Source organism: Myotis nattereri (genome assembly GCF_964212035.1).
Source record: "Myotis nattereri genome assembly, chromosome: 16".
NCBI lineage: Eukaryota > Metazoa > Chordata > Mammalia > Chiroptera > Vespertilionidae > Myotis > Myotis nattereri.
The window spans coordinates 34,419,127-34,437,903 of record NC_138091.1 but is presented as its reverse complement, the minus strand read 5'-3'; the positions used below and the strand labels follow the sequence as shown (position 1 = coordinate 34,437,903).

Genomic DNA, 18,777 nt, shown 5'->3' with positions numbered 1-18,777 from the left:
TTTTTTTATTGATTTCAGAGAGGAAGTGAGAGGGAGAGAGAGATAGAAACATCGATGATGAGAGAGAATCACTGATTGGCTGCCTCCTGGCACGCCCCACACTGGGGATCGAGCCTGCAACCGGCATGTGCCCTTGGCCAGAATCGAACCCGGGACCCTTCAGTCCACAGGCCGACGCTCTATTCACTAAGCCAAACCTGCTAGGGTGTAACAGTTTTCTTTAAATATATATTCTTTAAACATATGTCCTTAAAGGAAAAACAAGCATATGTAGAAGTAATTCTGCTTTTTTACTCTCCTTATCTGTTCTGCACATATAACATTTAGTTTTAGCGCTTTTTATATAGGTTTTCTCTCTGTTCCCCAATTTGACTTTTCTTCACAAGAATTTTTTAACAAAACTAAAGGGAAATAAAAATAAAGTTTAAAAAAGTCATAGAAACTTGACTCCCTAAGTTACTTAAAGTCTGCTCAATTTACTGAATATATAATCTTCTATTTTTATTGAATTTGAATATCTATAGACGCTTGAATATATTTGTAGCTTCTGCTCAGTTTTTGCTGTGAATATAAAACTGCTCTAAAAAGTAAAATCAATTTTTAAAAAATAATAACAAAATACTGTGCTTACATAGTAAGAGCCATATTTGAATGACCTTGAGAACTTAACTTGTCTTTTCATTAGGCTGAGTGTTGAGGCAAAATTAGATCCTCAGTTGGTTCAAAAGTTCCTGGGCCTTTACATCCTACTTAATGTAAGCCCAGATGGACACACAGATCCTGAAGAGTTTCTGCCCTTTTGTTTCAGTAGACAACCATCATGGACTGGAGAAATTACCAAGGTGTGCTTTTCTGGCATGAAATCTTTTGTTTTCTACCCCCACCATGTGCCAATTATTAAATAATTTCTAGAACCTTATTCTTAGGGGAAATGCCTACTGTGAAAGCTGGAAATGCAATTCTTGGTATTGTAGCAATGAGAGGTAACACTGTTCTTTTTATTCTATAAATTAACCTATGACTGGGTTTAACCTTATTTAACCATTTGAATAACTGTGAAATATATATTTCCAATACCAAGTCTTTTTATTTCAAGGATTTTTTTTTTTCTTGAATCGTTGTAATGCAGTGGTTCTCAACCTTCTGGCCCTTTAAATACAGTTCCTCATGTTGTGACCCAACCATAAAATTATTTTCATTGCTACTTCATAACTGTAATATTGCTACTGTTATGAATAGTAATGTAAATATCTGATATGCAGGATGGTCTTAGGTGACCCCTGTGAAAGGGTCGTTCGACTGCCAAAGGGGTCGCGACCCACAGGTTGAGAACCGCTGGTTTAAAGTCTCGTCTAGAAATGTGGAGGATGGCAGACTGCCACGATAACCAGCTGAATGATAACTATGTGTTTGAACGTGAGGGTGCTGTATTTCTTGGAAGAGCTAGAGAACATTTGAAAGTGAGGCCTGTTAAAGTCCTGTTCTGCTTAAGGTAACTGATTCCATGCTTGAGTTTTACTTATCTACCAACTGGGTGAGGGCTTGTCTCGCCTATCCTGGACTTGGGCTCATTTTTCCCAGAAGACTCGTGGAAGGTAATGATAGGTAAAAGTATTTCATGTTGATTTTTATTTTCTTCATTGTCTTCTAAATTTTTTATAATGAGACTGCATTACTTTTAGATTTGGAACACAGAGAGTTTGAAGTTAGATGTAGGTAGATTTAGTACATGCTGAGTAAACAAAGCATGCAAAATATTTAGAGAATATAAGGAATCAAAGTTGGACAAGGTTAATCATGGGTAGCTTTCTGGGAAGAGCATATACTTCATGTTCATTAATAGATGCCAGTTTGGACCAGACAGCTGTTTTCTAATGCTGCCTCATTTCTTGTATCTGGTTACTTTAACTCATTTGGGTGCTACATTGGTGATCTGTAAAGGTTATCAGGTCAACCATACTGGAAATATAAAAAATAGAGGCGTGTTTTTGTACTTTGCAGGTTGCTTCATGTGCGAAATGGAAACTGTAAATATCATTTGGGTGAAGAAACATTTAAGTTAGCTCAGACATACATGGATAAACTCTCAAAACATGGCCAGCAAGCAAACAAAGCTGCACTCTATGGAGAACTGTGTGCCCTTCTGTTTGCAAAAAGTCACTATGATGAGGTGAGTATTTTGAAGTATATTTCATTGTGACTGGTAAATATTTCTAAAACAGAGGATAAATCATATATTTTTGTCTTAATAGATCTCATTTTCACATGTTAGGTTTACTTAAAGCAGTACACATTTGTAATGAAATATTTTAAATCAGCTAAAAATTCTGTGAGATGGGTTTTCAATATAAACGTGTGATTTAGGGCTTGTTTTGTTTTTGTTTTTATTTTGATCAAATGTATTTCACCTAAGTTATTTTGATGGGCATGCTCTGCTAAATAGACCTTCAAGTAGATGCTTTTTTTTTTTTTTTTTAAATATATTTTATTGATTTTTTACAGAGAGGAAGGGAGAGGGATAGAGAGTTAGAAACATCGATGAGAGAGAAACATCGATCAGCTGCCTCCTGCACACTCCCTACTGGGGATGTGCCTGCAACCAAGGCACATGCCCTTGACCGGAATCGAACCTGGGACCCCTCAGTCCCCAGGCTTACGCTCAATCCACTGAGCCAAACCGGTTAGGGCAAGTAGATGCTTTTTATTGAATGTATAACTCTGGGTGAACTCTCATAATTTGAAGGCATTCATTTCAATGGGAAGCTAGATTTTATTTATACTTTATTGCATTGTTTTGCTCCTTCCCCTGCCTTGTGAGACAGATAGCTTCACACCTGGCTTTATACTACTAAATTAATGCTTTAGGGGTAATGAATACATAGTTGAGAAGTGATCTGTTTATTAACTTGGTTACTTTATTTATGGAAGAATATCAGAATAATTTCATGCTGTCAGTTAGCTTTTATATTTTAAAATTATTCCTATCTTGATTTTTGCCCCATTAATATAAATATATATTCCATATTTAAAGGAAAATTGCAATTAGAAGTAAAACTAGAAAATTCTAGAGTAATTATAAAGTGGTATTAAGCAACTCCAATGCTCCTCTTGTTTGTAATCCTATATAATAAAAGGCTAATACGCAAATTGACTGAACGGCGGAACAACTGGTCGCTATTTCGCACACTGACCACCAGAGGGCAGACACTCAATGCAGGAGCTGCCCCCTGGTGGTCAGTGTGCTCCCACAGGGGGGAGTGCTGCTCATCCAGAAGCTGGGCTCATGGCTGGCAAGCACAGTGGTGGTGGCAGGAGCCTCTCCCGCCTCTGCAGCAGCGCTAAGGATGTCCGACTGCCAGCTTAGGCCTGCTCCGGTGGCAGGGGGGTGGGGGGGGGTGCCTAAGCCATCAGTCAGACATTCCCCGAGAGGGTGGACTGTGAGAAGGTACAGGCCAGGCTGAGGGAACCCGAAACCCCCCCCTCCCTCCCGCCCCAGAGTGCACGAATGTCGTGCACCGGGCCTCTAGTATCTATATAAGAAGACACTGAAGCCATTTATAAAAATCTAAAATTCTTATCAGCATGCCTGCAATTTCTCAGCTGGTTTATGTATACTCTTCTGATTATTTTTGATGCTGCTCTCCTCTATCTGCTGAATTAGTTTTGTTGATGGATTGTTTTGCTACCCCTGTGTGCAATGTCTGTTCCATAGCTTATCAATCAATATCAATCAAGGCATAGAATTTGGACCCTTTCCAAGATTTTCATACACCTACAACCAATCCATTCACAGAACGCCTTTGTGTGAATAGCCTAATTTACTGGAAATGAGAGAGGGGTAAATAATAACAGTTTAAGTATTAGAAGTGCCTATCTTAAAAGCTATTCAGGCCCTAACCGGTTTGGCTCAGTGGATGGAGCGTCAGCCTGCGGACTGGAGGGTCCCGGGTTTGATTCCGGTCAGGGGCATGTGCCTTGGTTGCGGGCACATCCCCAGTGGGGGGTGTGCAGGAGGCAGCTGATTGATGTTTCTCTCTCATCGATGTTTCTAACTCTCTATCCCTCTCCCTTCTTCTCTGTAAAAAAATCAATAAAATATATTTTAAAAAAAAAAAAGCTATTCAGGTGCCTCACCATTTTTTATATTTCTACATAGGAACTCAAGTTATCTCTGGTGCCTCTTTTATCATTTTTTTATCCTTATTTTTTATACTGCCCTCTAGAACTGCACTCTGTTCTTTCTGTTATCTAGAGTGATTCAAATCATGCCATTCTTTACTCCCATATTCAGCCACAGGCTCATCTTAATATAGCCAGTGGAACAAAGTACCTTTTATTTACCAGTTTCCATTTTCTTTATTAGGCAGTTACCATTTAATTGACTGTAATTTTTTTTTCTGTATTTTAATTGGGGTTTTATACTGTGCCTTATTCATGGTGTTTGCAGCTCTCAGCAGTTTCATGAGGAATGCTTATAGATGTTTCTTGGGTAATTTTGATAGTTTATTTTTTTAAATATAAATACATTTGTCAGTGATAACTATAGAAAAGTACACAATCTTGAGAATATAGTTTCTAAGTTAGCAGAAATGAATTATCACCATAGCCTGATATAAGTTACAGTAGGCTAGGCTCTACTGAGATAATAACCCTAAAATAGCAGTAGATTGGAACAATGCAAGTTTATTTTATGCTCATGCTACAGCCTGTCTTGGGGAATCTCTGTTGCTCTGCTTAACACTATGTCTGCATTTGCTCAAAATTCCATGTGATGAAGCAGTTTCTATCTAGAACAGCAGTTCTCAACCTGTGGGTCGCGACCCCCTTGGGGGTCAAATGACCCTTTCACAGGGGTCGCCTAAGACCATCGGAAAACACATATTGAATATATAATTACATATTGTTTTTGTGATTAATCACTATGCTTTAATTATGTTCAATTTGTAACAATGAAAATACATCCTGCATATCAGATATTTACATTACGATTCATAACAGTAGCAAAATTACAGTTATGAAGTAGCAACGAAAATAATTTTATGGTTGGGGGTCACCACAACATGAGGAACTGTATTAAAGGGTCATGGCATTAGTAAGGAAATTTTTTTATTTTTCATTTATTTACTAGTATTTGTTTGTTTGATTTTTAATGATTTCCGAAATAGGAAGGGAGAGGGAGAGAGATAGAAACATCAGTGATGAGAGAGAATCATCGATCAGCTGCCTCCTACTGGGGATTGAACTCACAACCTGGGCGTGTGCTTTGACTAGGAATCGAACTGTGACCTGCTGGTTCATAGGTCAATGCTCAGCCAGTGTTCCACACCGGCCAGGCTCTTTATTTCTTTGAACTTACTGTCCAAAATAATTTATTTTGCTTTTTTTTCCCTTCTCCCACTAAGTACTAGGAGAGGAGTGTCATTTTATGTTTTGTTCCTCACTAGATACCTAGATAGTAGCACACTGCCTGGCTAGTATGTAGGTATCTAGACTTTTCTGCACTTCAGTTTTCCATAGAAATGCTACATATTTCATGGGGCTGTTGTGTCAGTTAAATGTGTTAGTACACATAAAGTGTTTGAAACAATAGCTGGCATAAAGGAAGCAGTCAACTAAATAGGCAAGTAAGGCCGAAACCGGTTTGGCTCAGTGGATAGAGCGTCGGCCTGCAGACTGAAAGGTCCCAGGTTCGATTCCGATCAAGGGCATATACCTGGGTTGCGGGCACATCCCCAATAGGAGATGTGCAGGAGACAGGTGATCGATGTTTCTCTCTCATCGATGTTTCTAACTCTCTATCTCTCTCCCTTCCTCTCTGTAAAAAATCAATAAAATATATTAAAAAAATAATAAATAAGTAAATAGGCAAGTAAGATATAAAATAGTACCAGCTCATAGACACAGATAATAGCATGGTGATTACTAGAGTAAAAGGGGGGTGGGAGGAAGTAGGGGAGGGTATAGCGGGGGATAAATGGTGATGAAAGACTTGACTTGGGATGATGAACACACAATACAATATACAGATGGTGTATTACAGAACTGTACACCTGAAACCTATATAATTTTATTAACCAATGTTATCCCAATACATACAACAAAAAATAAAACAAAATATATGCCCCCCCCCCCCAATTAAATAGTAAGCATTACAGTAGGAGAAGGAAAGTACAGGAAACCTAGTCTAGGACTGAAACTTGAGAGATAAGTTAGATGGGTTAAGAGGAAAGAGGAATGTATTCTAAGGCAGAGGGAATAGTATATGCAAAGAGAAGAGAACATGGCTCTGATTTCCTGAATATGTGTTATATATCCAAAGAACTTAGCCTTAGAAAAAATTGTAAGTGTAAATATTTTGTGTGTTCTTCTTCAAGTACTTGAAAATTTGAAGAAAGAATATTTTTAAATTTTTCAAATTTTATAAATTTTTTTTCTTTAGGCATACAAATGGTGCATTGAGGCAATGAAAGAAATCACAGCAGGCTTACCAGTCAAAGTTGTGGTGGATGTTTTAAGACAAGCTTCTAAGGTGAGTATAATGTTAAATTAATTAAAGGATTTAGCAAACTTTAAATTTGTCTTAACTCACTTACTTAACAAATTAGGTATTGCCTACTCTGTGCACTAACAAAATCTATTTTCTAAGTTTACATTCTTCTCAGTTTTAGAAATCTGATTTCACAGAAAACTTGTGAAAAATTTTATTTTATTTTTTTAATATTTTTTTATTGATTTTTTTACAGGGAGGAAGGGAGAGGGATAGAGAGTCAGAAACATTGATGAGAGAGAAACATCGATCAGCTGCCTCCTGCACACCCCCTACTGGGGATGTGCCCGCAACCAAGGTACATGCCATTGACCAGGATTGAACCCGGGACCCTTGAGTCTGCAGGCTGACGCTCTATCCACTGAGCCAAACCGGCTAGGGCGAAAAATTTTATTTTTATAATCAGCTCTCTTAAGTACATATTGAAATAGTATTTTGATGCTATTCTGCTTGAATTTATTTTGTGTGTGTGTGTGTTTAACCTTTACAATAACCTGAACTCTTATGCCACAGCTGTATAGGCTTTGATTACTTTTCTCCTAAAGGTATTAAATCTTTTGGTCGTAGTATTGTAGTCTCATAGTATGTCAGCTTTCTATAATTGACCTGGTGGGCAATACATATGTGATTTTTTTCCTTTAGTTTCTTTTTATTCTGTAAATAAATGCATTAACTCTTTGAGGCCAGTTAGTAATATCTAAAATTGCTGCTTTGAACTGGGAAACCCTGTGGGCCTGCACTTCACTCTTTCTTTCTCATTCACCATCTGTGGTGGAATCCCTGCCAAGATGCAGATTTTTATGAAAACCCAATCAATCACTCTCGAGGTTGAACCCTTGGATACAGTAGAAAATGTAAAGGCCAAGTTCCAGGGTAAGGAATTCCTACTGATCAGCAAAGACTGATCTTTGCTGGCAAGCAACTGGAAGACAGATGTACTTTGTCTGACTACAGCATTTAAAAGAAGACCACTCTTCATCTTTTGTTGAGACTTGGTCGTGGTGCTAATAAGAAAAGGAAGAAATCTTTAACACCACTCCCAAGAAGAATAAGTATAAGAGAAAGATTAAGCTGGCTGTCCTGAAATACTACAAAGTGAATGGGAATGGCTAAATCAGTCGCCCTCATTGGGAATGCCCTTCACATGAATGTGGTGCTGGAGTTTTTATGGCTAGCCACTTAGACAGACACTGTTGTGGCCAATGTTGTTTGATCTATTGCTTCAACAAACCAGAAGAAAAGTAATTGTATATGGGTTAATAAAAGATATAAACTAACAACAACAACAAAAATTGCTGCTTTGGTGCACTGAGGCTTTAAAAGCATTGATGTACATTTCAAATATGCTCTAATCTATACTCATAGGTTTTTCAGTTTTGAATATTACATTTTGGTTGGTTTTACTGTCAATTAGAATACAGATTCTAAAATTATAGATTTGGAAGAGTACAATTTCTGTGAAATGTATGTATATATTTTTATTGATTTTTAGAGAGAAAGACTGATTTGTTTCAGTTACTTATGCATTGATTGGTTTGTTATATGTGCCCTGAATGGGAATCAAACCCTCAACCTTGGCATTTGGGACAATGCTCTAACCAACTGAACTACCCGGCCAGGGCATATATTTAATATAAAGACAATGAAATAGATGTTCAAGATGTTTATTTCTGTATACAAATGATAGAGTTTTAAAACTACTGCCTATCCTCATGAATCAAAATATTTTAAGAAGTAAAAGGAAAACTAAAAATTCTTTGCATATAAAAATTGTCAGATGAAAATGATAAGATAGTTGTAAAGCTAGTCTAGAGCAGGAATATAAATAAGTACCCTAGAAAATAACATGGTGAGCCCTACCCACATCATTTTATTTTAATAATAAGGAAGGATGGGAGTATACCAACTTTGTAAGGTAGCTTTGTTATAGCAGGTTTGTATTGGGCATGGCTATCAAAATTTTAATCTTTATAATTTTCCAGGATATATTTAGATCTGTGTATAATATAATTTTCAAGTTGGAAAGAAAAGAATTACAAATAGAACACTTCTACTTATGTTTGAAGGTGCTTTTTCTTTTTGACCATTATAGTTTGAATATATAAATTATACTTATTTTAACACACTGAGAGTTGTTTAATAATTTTTTGCTTTATCTTTAGGCTTGTGTTGTAAAACGTGAATTTAAGAAGGCAGAACAGTTAATTAAACATGCAGTGTATTTGGCACGGTAGGTGATTGTTATTAAAAATACCACTTCAAATTATCTGTCTCTACTTGATATCCTAATAGTTTTGTATCTTTTTATAGGGATCATTTTGGATCCAAACACCCAAAATATTCTGACACGCTGCTAGATTATGGGTTCTACCTACTCAATGTAGATAATATCTGTCAGTCTGTTGCAATTTATCAGGTATGTTAATGGTTACACTTTTTTTCTTTCAACCTAAATTGACTTGCTGACCTGTACTTGTTTTCAGTGTATAAACTACTCTCAAAAAATAACTTTCTGAGCCCCTCCTTAATTAGGCACACCATTAGTTGACTAATATCTAGAAAGCTTACAAGTTAATGTTTTAGGAATTGAAGAGAATCGTCTAGGAAAAGAGTCGTGGATTGTGGGCTCATATTAAAGAGCACTCTTCCATTTCATTTGTCCAGATTATGGCTTGTCCTTGTTGATTTAGGCAAGTCATAGCTGCTTTTGTAATAGCAAGGAGGGTCAATAGAGACAAAGCTATTTTAGGCCTTATCTGAATCTTTCTCAGGTAAATTATGTTTTTGCCATGGTTCTGGACAAGGTATCCTTCATTTTATAGTTCACTTCTGAGAAGACACATAGAAAAACACACTGATATGATTCTCAAGACATATGAATGGTTTTTATTATTAAGCCATTGCCTTTTTTTTTTTTAAATATTTTATTGATTTTTTTACAGAGAGGAAGGGAGAGGGATAGAGAGTTAGAAACATCAATTAGAGAGAAACATTGATCAGCTGCTTCCTGCACACCCCCTACTGGGGATGTGCCCGCAACCAAGGTACATGCCCTTGACTGGAATCGAACCCGGGACCCTTCAGTCTGCAGGCTGATGCTCTATCCACTGAGCCAAACCAGTCAGGGCAAGCCATTGCCTTTTGAGTCAGACTCAGTCTTCAGAAAATCAAGCCTCCTAGGTAACTTTTATGTTCTATTGTGATTTAAAGGCAGCAAGGACTTTACTTAAAAACTGATGGGATAAGTATATGGGATATATATTTAAATTACTAGGATGCTTAATTTAACTGAGTAGTGGTTTCTAAGGATTTACAGTATTATCAATTATTTTGATGACTTTTCAGGCAGCCCTTGACATTCGGCAGTCGGTGTTTGGTGGCAAAAATATCCATGTAGCAACAGCTCATGAAGACTTGGCTTATTCTTCTTATGTTCACCAATATAGTTCTGGGAAATTTGACAATGCACTGTAAGTTCCATGTTCCTTTTCATGAGGGATTATATGCTGTTGCTATTGTTTTGTTTTGTTTTTCCTAATACAGTAGTATTTAATGTACTTTGTGCATTAAATTTGTCTTCCTGGAGCTTTAATATGATGCCTAAAATGTCTTTGACACTTTAAAATCATACCAATTTAGAGTTTCTGTGGTTTAATATAAATTATTTTCTCCAATAATTTTGCTTGTAATATAGTAGTAGCCTCAGGCTAAATTGCAAACTTAACCTAAAAACTTCTTGTTCAGAAGACACAGAAATACTGACTAAAACAATTATTTTTTAAAATGCATAAATGATCTTGCAAGAGAAGAAGGAAGTCTCCATGGGCCAATAATGCACTAAAATCCAAAAAGTTAAATAATCGACTAAAATCCAAACTATGGTATAACTGCTCTGGAGTAGTGGGAAAGCTTACAAATTCCTGTAATCTTGGTTGAACAGCAGTCCTGGGTTTAAGAGACAAAGCATTTAGCCTACAGTAAGCTGTGAGTTGGAAATGAAATCTTCACTTGCAGCCACCAGGATCAAGGCTACTACTCTCAGAGAAAGGATAGACTGGGAAAAAAATTTTGCCCACTTGCAAGAGAGATTACAAGGAAACTTGTCATGAATTCCTCAAAGGGATATTTATAGCTACAGACATGTAGCATTCTTGTGTTTGGGCATCATGCATGCAGGAACCCTCAAATTGAGAAAAGCATTGAAACTACTAGTTCTCTTGGGATGCTTTTCAGGAGAAAATGTAAAACTCTTGGAAATAACCCTCAAACCAAACCATATAGATTTTCCATAGACTCAGCTCAACTCACCATTCTAAATTAAAAATAAGTAGAGCAACATTTCCTTACGAATGAGAGTCAGTAGATATAATGAACAGGATTAGGATCCTAAGAACGTTGCTTAACAGAACTTTTTGGTTGATATTATATAAAGTAAGTATTCTTAAATGATTAAAGATATAAATGGGTTGGCAAACTATGGCCTGCAGGCAAAATAAAGTTTTATTTGAACATAGCATTTTTCCTTCTCTTAAGTATCCTCTGACTGCTTTCACATTACAACAGCAGAGTTGAGTAGTTGGGACAGCATGTGTGGTCCACACAACCTAAAATCTTTACTATCTGGCCCTTTACAGAAAATAATTGCTGACCCTGATATAAAAGAAGGAATCAGTAATATTTTGGAGGGGAAACAAAAGAAATAAAAAGGCAGATTTAAAAACAAAACATCTGTCTGATACATGCTACAGAATGGATGAACCTTGAAAAACATGAACTAAGTGAAAGAAGCCAGTCACAAAGAACAACATTTGTATGATTATGCTTATATGAAATATCCAGAATAGGCAAATTTATAGAGACAGAAAGTAAAGGTGGTTGGTTGCATAGGGCTAAGGGGTTGAAGGAAAATGTAGGGTTACTGCTAATGGCACAGAGTTTCTTTTGGGGGTGATGAAAATACTCTGAAATTGATTGTGGTGCTGGGTACACAACTCTGTCAACATACTAAAAACTGTTGAGTTGTACACTTTAAATAGGTGAATTATGTGGTATGAATTATGTCTTAATATAAGAGCTGTTATAAAAAAGAAAATATAGCTAGATTTAGAAAATGCTAATTGACATTAAAACTCAGTAGATAAGTTAGCTGGTGTATTAGACACAATTAAATAGACAGTGAGTTAGAAGACATTTAATGTAATGAAAATAATGATAACTTGGAAGATGGAGATAGAAAGCTTCGAGTTTTTTTAAGAAACTAACAGATAAGATAGACAAATAGCTTACCTTCTGCTTGATAAGATGGGCCATAAACAAATAACCAAACCTATCAGGTGAGGATGCATGTTGTGAAGAATAAAGTAAACTAGGAGTTTAGAGAGTAATTATAGATTATTTAGGGACTTTTGTATAGGCTAGAAAGGCTTTTCAATGAGGAGTGAGCCATGTAGATATTCAAGGGAAGAGTATTTCAGAGTCCTAGGTAAAAACATGATTTGCATATTCAGAAAACTGACTGGAAGTGTTGTTTTTGAAAATGGTGGAAGATGAGGTTAGCGAGGTAACCCAGTAAATGATCATTTTGAGTCTTGTAGGTAGTAATAACTTTATAGTTTATTCTGAGGGAGATGGGAATCCATTGGATGTTAAAAGTTCAGTTCACAAGCAGATTGAAATTTAAACCGAAAAAAAACAAATAATTGTTCTATACTATAGATAGTGTTAGAAATTCTCAGTATTATAAATTGTGTTTTTAAAAAATGCTTAAATCACTTTTAACTAAAAGGAAATACCAGAATATATTTATCTATCTGTATTGCTTATTTCTGTCTAAATGGTGGGCTCTGAAGGTTTAATTTGATGACTTGGTGTTGAAGAAAGAGAGAGGGAGGTAAGAAAGCCTGAAAGGGAAGCAGGGGTGGGGAAGAAATGCCAGAATATATCTATCTGTATTGCAGATTTCATGCAGAAAGAGCTATTGGTATCATTACCCACATCCTACCTGAAGATCATCTTCTTTTGGCTTCTTCAAAGAGGGTGAAAGGTACCCTTTGTAATTTAGTCTTCAGTATCTATCTGTCTGTCTGTCTGTATAGATTTCTTTAACTGTCAATTGTAATTGATGTCTAGTCTTTGATATTTTTTAATTGATGATATATGGTACAAAATAAGGATATTTGTTTATTTCTCCAGGGGTAGTGCTTAGGATTAGACTGTATCTATATACTAGGATAGCAGATTCACTGTTTTAAAGTCATTTCTAGCCCTATCTGGCTTGGCTCAGTGAATAGAGCGTCGGCCTGTGGACCAAAGGGTCCCAGGTTCGATTCCAGTCAAGGGTATATACCTCGGTTTACTAATAGTTACAGGCTCCTCCCTGGCCTGGGCCCTGGTTAGGGCAGGTGCAGGAGGCAAGTAATCGATGTGTTTCTCTCACATCAATATTTCTCTCTGTCTCTCCCTTTCTCTTCCACTCTCTCTTTAAAAAAAAAAAAAATCAATGGAAAAATATCCTTAGGTGAGGATTAAAAACAACAAATAAAGTAATTTCCAGTGATTCGTAATGAAAGGTTGTTTGCTTCTCTCATATAGCATTGTTAATAAGCGAGAATGTCTACCCCCATCTCTTCCTCCATTTACATGCATTCATTCATGTATAACACAAAGGATTATTGCACAATAACATGGATAGCAAACCGAAGATGAGTTTTTCACATGCCTTCAGCTTTATAGTGCAGGATTCTTCAGCTGCATGTCACATTATCCTTAATGTTTCAAGACTTAACAAATACCACCTTCTTTTTTTATTTTAACTTTTCCTATAATCACTACCAAGCATTTAAGGCATTTATTTTGCCAACATAATTAGGTCACCCATGTGGTAACTCCATGCATGTTGGATAAATTTTACCTTAATTCTGAAATGGGGTTTTTTCCCCCCTCTTAGTTTGCATTTATTTTATTTTTAAACATTTAAAATATATATATATATATTTCATACCGGCAATGTATAACATTCTAGTACAATAATTAATTCTGCAAATAATTTGAAACACCATTGTTTTTCTTAAATTTGAATGACACCCTCCCCAAACTGTGTCTCCCCCTCCCCCGCCCCCCCCCCCCCCCAGTGGACTGGAATACTTTCTTCTTACTAGTTTTAAACCGTATCTACGTACATATGCATTTAGTTTTAAATTATATGCTCAGATTAGCTCTGATAGATGGTTTGAAAGTACACTAATTTCATTGCTTTCTTATTCAGCACTTATTTTAGAGGAGATTGCAATCGACTGTCATAATAAAGAAACTGAACAGAGGCTGCTTCAAGAAGCTCATGATTTGCACCTTTCTTCACTCCAACTAGCTAAAAAAGCTTTTGGGGAATTCAATGTCCAGACTGCAAAACACTATGGAAACCTTGGAAGACTTTATCAGTCAATGAGAAAATTTAAGGTAGAAATGTGTTTTACTATATTTTTCTTTCTCTGAATAATCTAAAGTAATAAAGCATAATCTTAAATGATATATCTTCAGTAATCTTAAATAATAAAGTACACATTTATCTTATTCATACCATATTTCATTAAAATTGAGAAAATATATGGGGGAAGGGGATATATGCAATACTTTCTACAATAAAAATAACTGGAAAATTTTTGAGAAAATAATATAGTATAAAGCAACATAGTCAAAATATAAATGTTTCAAAAATTCAGATCTTGGAAAAATAAGAAATATATCAAACCCTAAAGGCTAATATGCATGTTATAGTTACTTAAAACATAGTTTTTAGGTAGGTTGAGTACAGCAAGTGGCAGAGCGCCTAGCACATAGTGGGTATGCAAGAAATGTCAGATATTGCAAGTATTTTTTTTAATAAATCTTTATTGTTCAGATTATTACACTTGTTCCTCTTTTTTCCCCCCATAGCTCCCCTCCACCTGGTTCCCACCCCACCCTCTGCCCCCCCCCCCACTGTCCTCATCCATAGGTATATGATTTTTGTCCAGCCTCTTCCCACACCCCCTTCACCCATTCCCCCCACCCCCTGAGAATTGTCAGTCCATTCCCTTTCTGTGCCCCTGATTCTGTTATATTCACCAGTTTACTCTGTTCATCAGATTTTTTATTCACTTGATTTTTAGATTCACTTGTTGATAGATATGTATTTGTTGTTCATAATTTGTATCTTTACCTTTTTCTTCTTCCTCTTCTTAAAGAATACCTTTCAGCATTTCATATAATACTGGTTTGGTGGTGATGAACTCCTTTAGCTTTTTCTTATCTGTGAAGCTCTTTATCTGACCTTCAGTTCTGAATGATAGCTTTGCTGGATAAAGTAATCTTGGTTGTAGGTTCTTGCTATTCTTCTTGAAAAACCTTATAACCGTGGTTTTGAACTCTATATCCAGTAGTTTGCTTTCCTCCATTCCTGTCATTTGTGATCTGTTTCTTTTTTCTTCGCATTTTGGCTGCTTCCCTGTGTTGATAGGGTGGCTTTGTGTGCTAGGTGTCCTATAGGGCCCAGTGGCTCAGCCTCCCCAATTACCTGAGGTGGACAGTCTTGGTGCACCCCTCTGTGGGCTGTATGCACAGTCTTGTTGTAGTTAAGCCTTGATTGTAGTTGGTATCACTGGAAGGAATTGACCTCCAGGCCAATTGTCTGTGAGAATCAGCTGTGTCTGCAGTGGGAGAACTTCTGTGCTGAAGATACCCTTATGGGGCAAGACTTGCTTCAGTGGGGCTTTGGTGCTCACTGAGTCTGCCCCCTGAGTGTGTCCCTTATGGATCTGAGGAGTTATAATCTGGATGGTCCCACTCTGACCACTGGGTACACAGGCTCTTGGATCTCTAAGGAGGTGCTAATTTAGCCTCTGCCTGAGGCTACCCAGCAGGAGCTACAGAGAGATCTGCAGTTTCCTCTTCCTTGTTTGGGGTTTGGAGGTGCCCAGATGAGGCCTAGCTGTGAAGCAATGCAAGCTGCTGTGGTGCCTTGAGCCTTCTTTTGGATGTTCTGGGTCTCTCTGACCCAGCTGCAGTTTGTTAGGTAATTTTATATCTCTGCAAGTATTATTAATCATAGTGATAAAATTTACTGAATTTCCCTTTTGGAATTTTGGGTTATAAATTCTAAATGTCCATTTTAGGGTCACAATGAGGAAAGGATAGGAACACCTGCCTAAGACATTTATTTTTTACCTGAAACTCAATCTGTTTATTCCTCAATTAACCTGAGTTTAATTTGTCATAATAAAAATTATCATAACTCCAAAAAATAAAATGTACTTCTGTATAGCCTAGCGGTTTGGCTCAGTGGCTAGAGCGTCAGCCTGCAGATTGAAGGGTCCTTGGTTCGATTCTGGTCAAGGGCATGTACCTCGGTTGCGGGCACATCCCCAGTGGGGGGTGTGCAGGAGGCAGCTGGTTGATGTTTCTCTCTCCTTGATGTTTCTAACTCTCTATCCCTCTCCCTTCCTCTCTGTTAAAAAATCAATAAAATATATTTTTTAAAAAATTTAACATGCTACCATGGAATTTTAAGCTTCACAAGATTCAGTTAAGTTTTAGAGTGTGTTAACTGAAAGAAATAATTTTCATTTTAGAATGCCTTAATGGTATTTTCTTCTAACTTTTTATTACCAGGACAAGTTTTCTCTAGTTATTTTTGGCATAGAACACTATTACTATCATTAGGTTATGTACAGAGCTTCCCCAAACTGTTAATGCTTCCCATAATTAACTTTTGGAATAGCGTAGTATATTCTCTGATCTGATTACCTTATGACATCCATAAAATCTCTTGAGCATAGAAGAATCTTCCTCATTGGGTAAGAATTGTTGACATAAGGCAAAGCACACTCTAATGGTTTATATGGCTTAATTTTTTTTTTCCAGGAAGCTGAAGAAATGCATATCAAAGCAATTCAGATTAAAGAGCAACTTCTTGGTCAAGAAGATTATGAAGTTGCCCTTTCAGTGGGACATCTGGCTTCTTTATATAATTATGACATGAATCAGTATGAAAATGCTGAGAAACTTTATTTACGGTCTATAGCCATTGGTATGTTATTTTATAATTATCTTGGTCAGTTGATTAGAGATCAACATATCTTATATATTATATAAGGGAAGTGTTTTACCAAGATTTAAATGAGTTTAGAGCTTCCAAATTTTTCTTGAAACCTCCCAAAAATCATCTGGAACATTTTACTAAACATGATTTATTGATGTTGAAACCAGAATGAAGTATGACACAACGTCAATTATAGGCAAAAATAGTTATTTTAAAAATTAAAGTATTTGTGTAATTATTACCCTCTTTGTTCTCTGGATTTAATGATAGATCAGGTTTACCTGTTTTTTAACTTGGTATTAATGGAATCATCCTATCTAATAAAAGAGAAACATGGTAATTGGCGTACAACCGCTACCCTTCCCATTGGCTAATCAGGGCGATATGCAAATTAACTGCCAGCCAAGATGGTGGCCAGCAGCCAGGCAGCTTGAACTGAACATGAGGCTTCCTTGCTTCAGTGACGAAGGACTGCAACCTTCCCCGTCTGCCTTGCCGGCCTCTGAGCTTGCAGTTTGAAACATTGTAACAAATATAGAAGCTAAACAAAACCCCAGAAACCCGCTTTCAGCACCCGGGATCTCAGAGCTGGAGTTGATACAGTATCTCAATTATAGAACCCAAACAAACCAGATACCTGCTTTCAGCAACAGAGGCCTCAGGGCTGGAGCCAGAGCTAAAGCTGGCCCAGAATAAAAAGAAAAAAAGGAGCGGTTGGGAGCTTCAGTCACCCGCCAGCCTGAAAACAGCCCTCAGCCCCTCACCCAGACTGGCTAGGCACCCCAGTGGGGACCCCCACCCTGAAGGGTGTGTGACCAGCTGCAAACAGCCATCATCCCCTCACCCAGGCTGGCCAGGCACCCCAGTGGGGACCCCCACCCTGATCCAGGACACCCTTCAGGGCAAACCAGCCAGCCCCCACCCATGCACCAGGCGTCTATCCTATATAGTAAAAGGGTAATATGCCTCCCAGCACCGGGATCAGTGGAGCCGCGAGGCCTCCCGGTATTGGGATCAGCGGAGCCATGAGGCCTCCCAACACCGGGATCAGTGGAGCCGAGAGGCCTCCTGGCACCCGGATCAGCGTGACAGGGGGCAGCGCCCAAACCCCCTGATTGCCCTGCAGCTCTGTGTGTGACAGGGGGAGTGGTCACAACCTCCCTATCAGCCCTGCTCTGTTCGTGACAGGGGAAGGCGCCCCAACCCCCTGATCAGCCCTGCTCTGTGCCTAATAGGGGGGAGCTCCCCAACCTCTGATCGCCCTGCAGCTCTGTGTGTGACAGGCTGCGGCGCCCCAACCCCCTGATCGGCCCTGCTCTGTGTGTGACAGGGTATGGCGCCCCAACACCCTCACCCCACGGGCCCTGCTATGTGTGTGACGGGGTAGAGCCATAACCTCCCCATTGGCCCTGCCCTGAGTGTGACAGGGTGCAGTGCCCCAACCCCCTGATCCGCCCTGCTCTGTTCGTGACAGGGGAAGGCACCCCAACCCCCGATCGGCCCTGCTCTGTTCCTGATAGAGGGGAGCTCCCCAACCCCCTGATCGCCCTGCGGCTCTGTGTGTGACAGGCTGCGGTGCCCCAACCCCCTGATCGGCCCTGCTCTGTGGGTGATAGAGGGCGGCGCCCCAACCCACCCCCCCCACGGGCCCTGCTCTGTGTGTGATGGGGTAGAGCCATAACCTCCCCATCGGCCCTGCCCTGAGTGTGACAGTGGTAGTGCCCCAACCCCTTGATCCGCCCTGCTCTGTGTGTGACAGGGGGCGGTGCCCCAACTCCCCTATTGGCCCTACTCTGTGAGTGACAGGGGGGAGCTCCTCAACCCCCTGATGGGCCCTGCTCTGTGCATGACAGGGGGGAGCTCCTCAACCCTCTGATTGGCCCTGCTCTGTGCGTGACAGGGTACCAAGCCCCAACCCCCCTGATGGGCCCTGCTCTGTGAGTGACAGGGGGTGGTGCCACAACCTCCCCATTGACCCTGCCTTGAGTGTGACGGGGCAGTGCCCCAACCCCCCAATCAGCCCTACCCTGAGCGTGACTGAGGGTGGCATTGCAACCTCCCGATCTGCCCTGCTCTGTGCATGACAGGGGCCGGCACCCCAACTCCCCAATCGGCCCTGCTCTGAGCCCGACCAGGGGCTGTACCTAGGGATTGG

At 38.9% G+C, this 18,777-nt stretch overlaps 1 protein-coding gene across 1 annotated transcript in view; it reads left to right on the top strand.

Moving 5' to 3' along the window:
• APPBP2 (amyloid beta precursor protein binding protein 2) overlaps positions 1–18,777 on the top strand; it is a 51,034-nt gene that overhangs the window by 27,316 nt on the left and 4,941 nt on the right. Inside the window, exons 5-12 of the mRNA XM_081108783.1 lie at positions 2,002–2,170; positions 6,440–6,529; positions 8,710–8,777; positions 8,858–8,963; positions 9,893–10,017; positions 12,505–12,590; positions 13,812–14,002; positions 16,445–16,610. Coding sequence (XP_080964909.1) covers positions 2,002–2,170; positions 6,440–6,529; positions 8,710–8,777; positions 8,858–8,963; positions 9,893–10,017; positions 12,505–12,590; positions 13,812–14,002; positions 16,445–16,610 — 1,001 coding nt within the window. The remainder of the gene's footprint in view (positions 1–2,001; positions 2,171–6,439; positions 6,530–8,709; positions 8,778–8,857; positions 8,964–9,892; positions 10,018–12,504; positions 12,591–13,811; positions 14,003–16,444; positions 16,611–18,777) is intronic.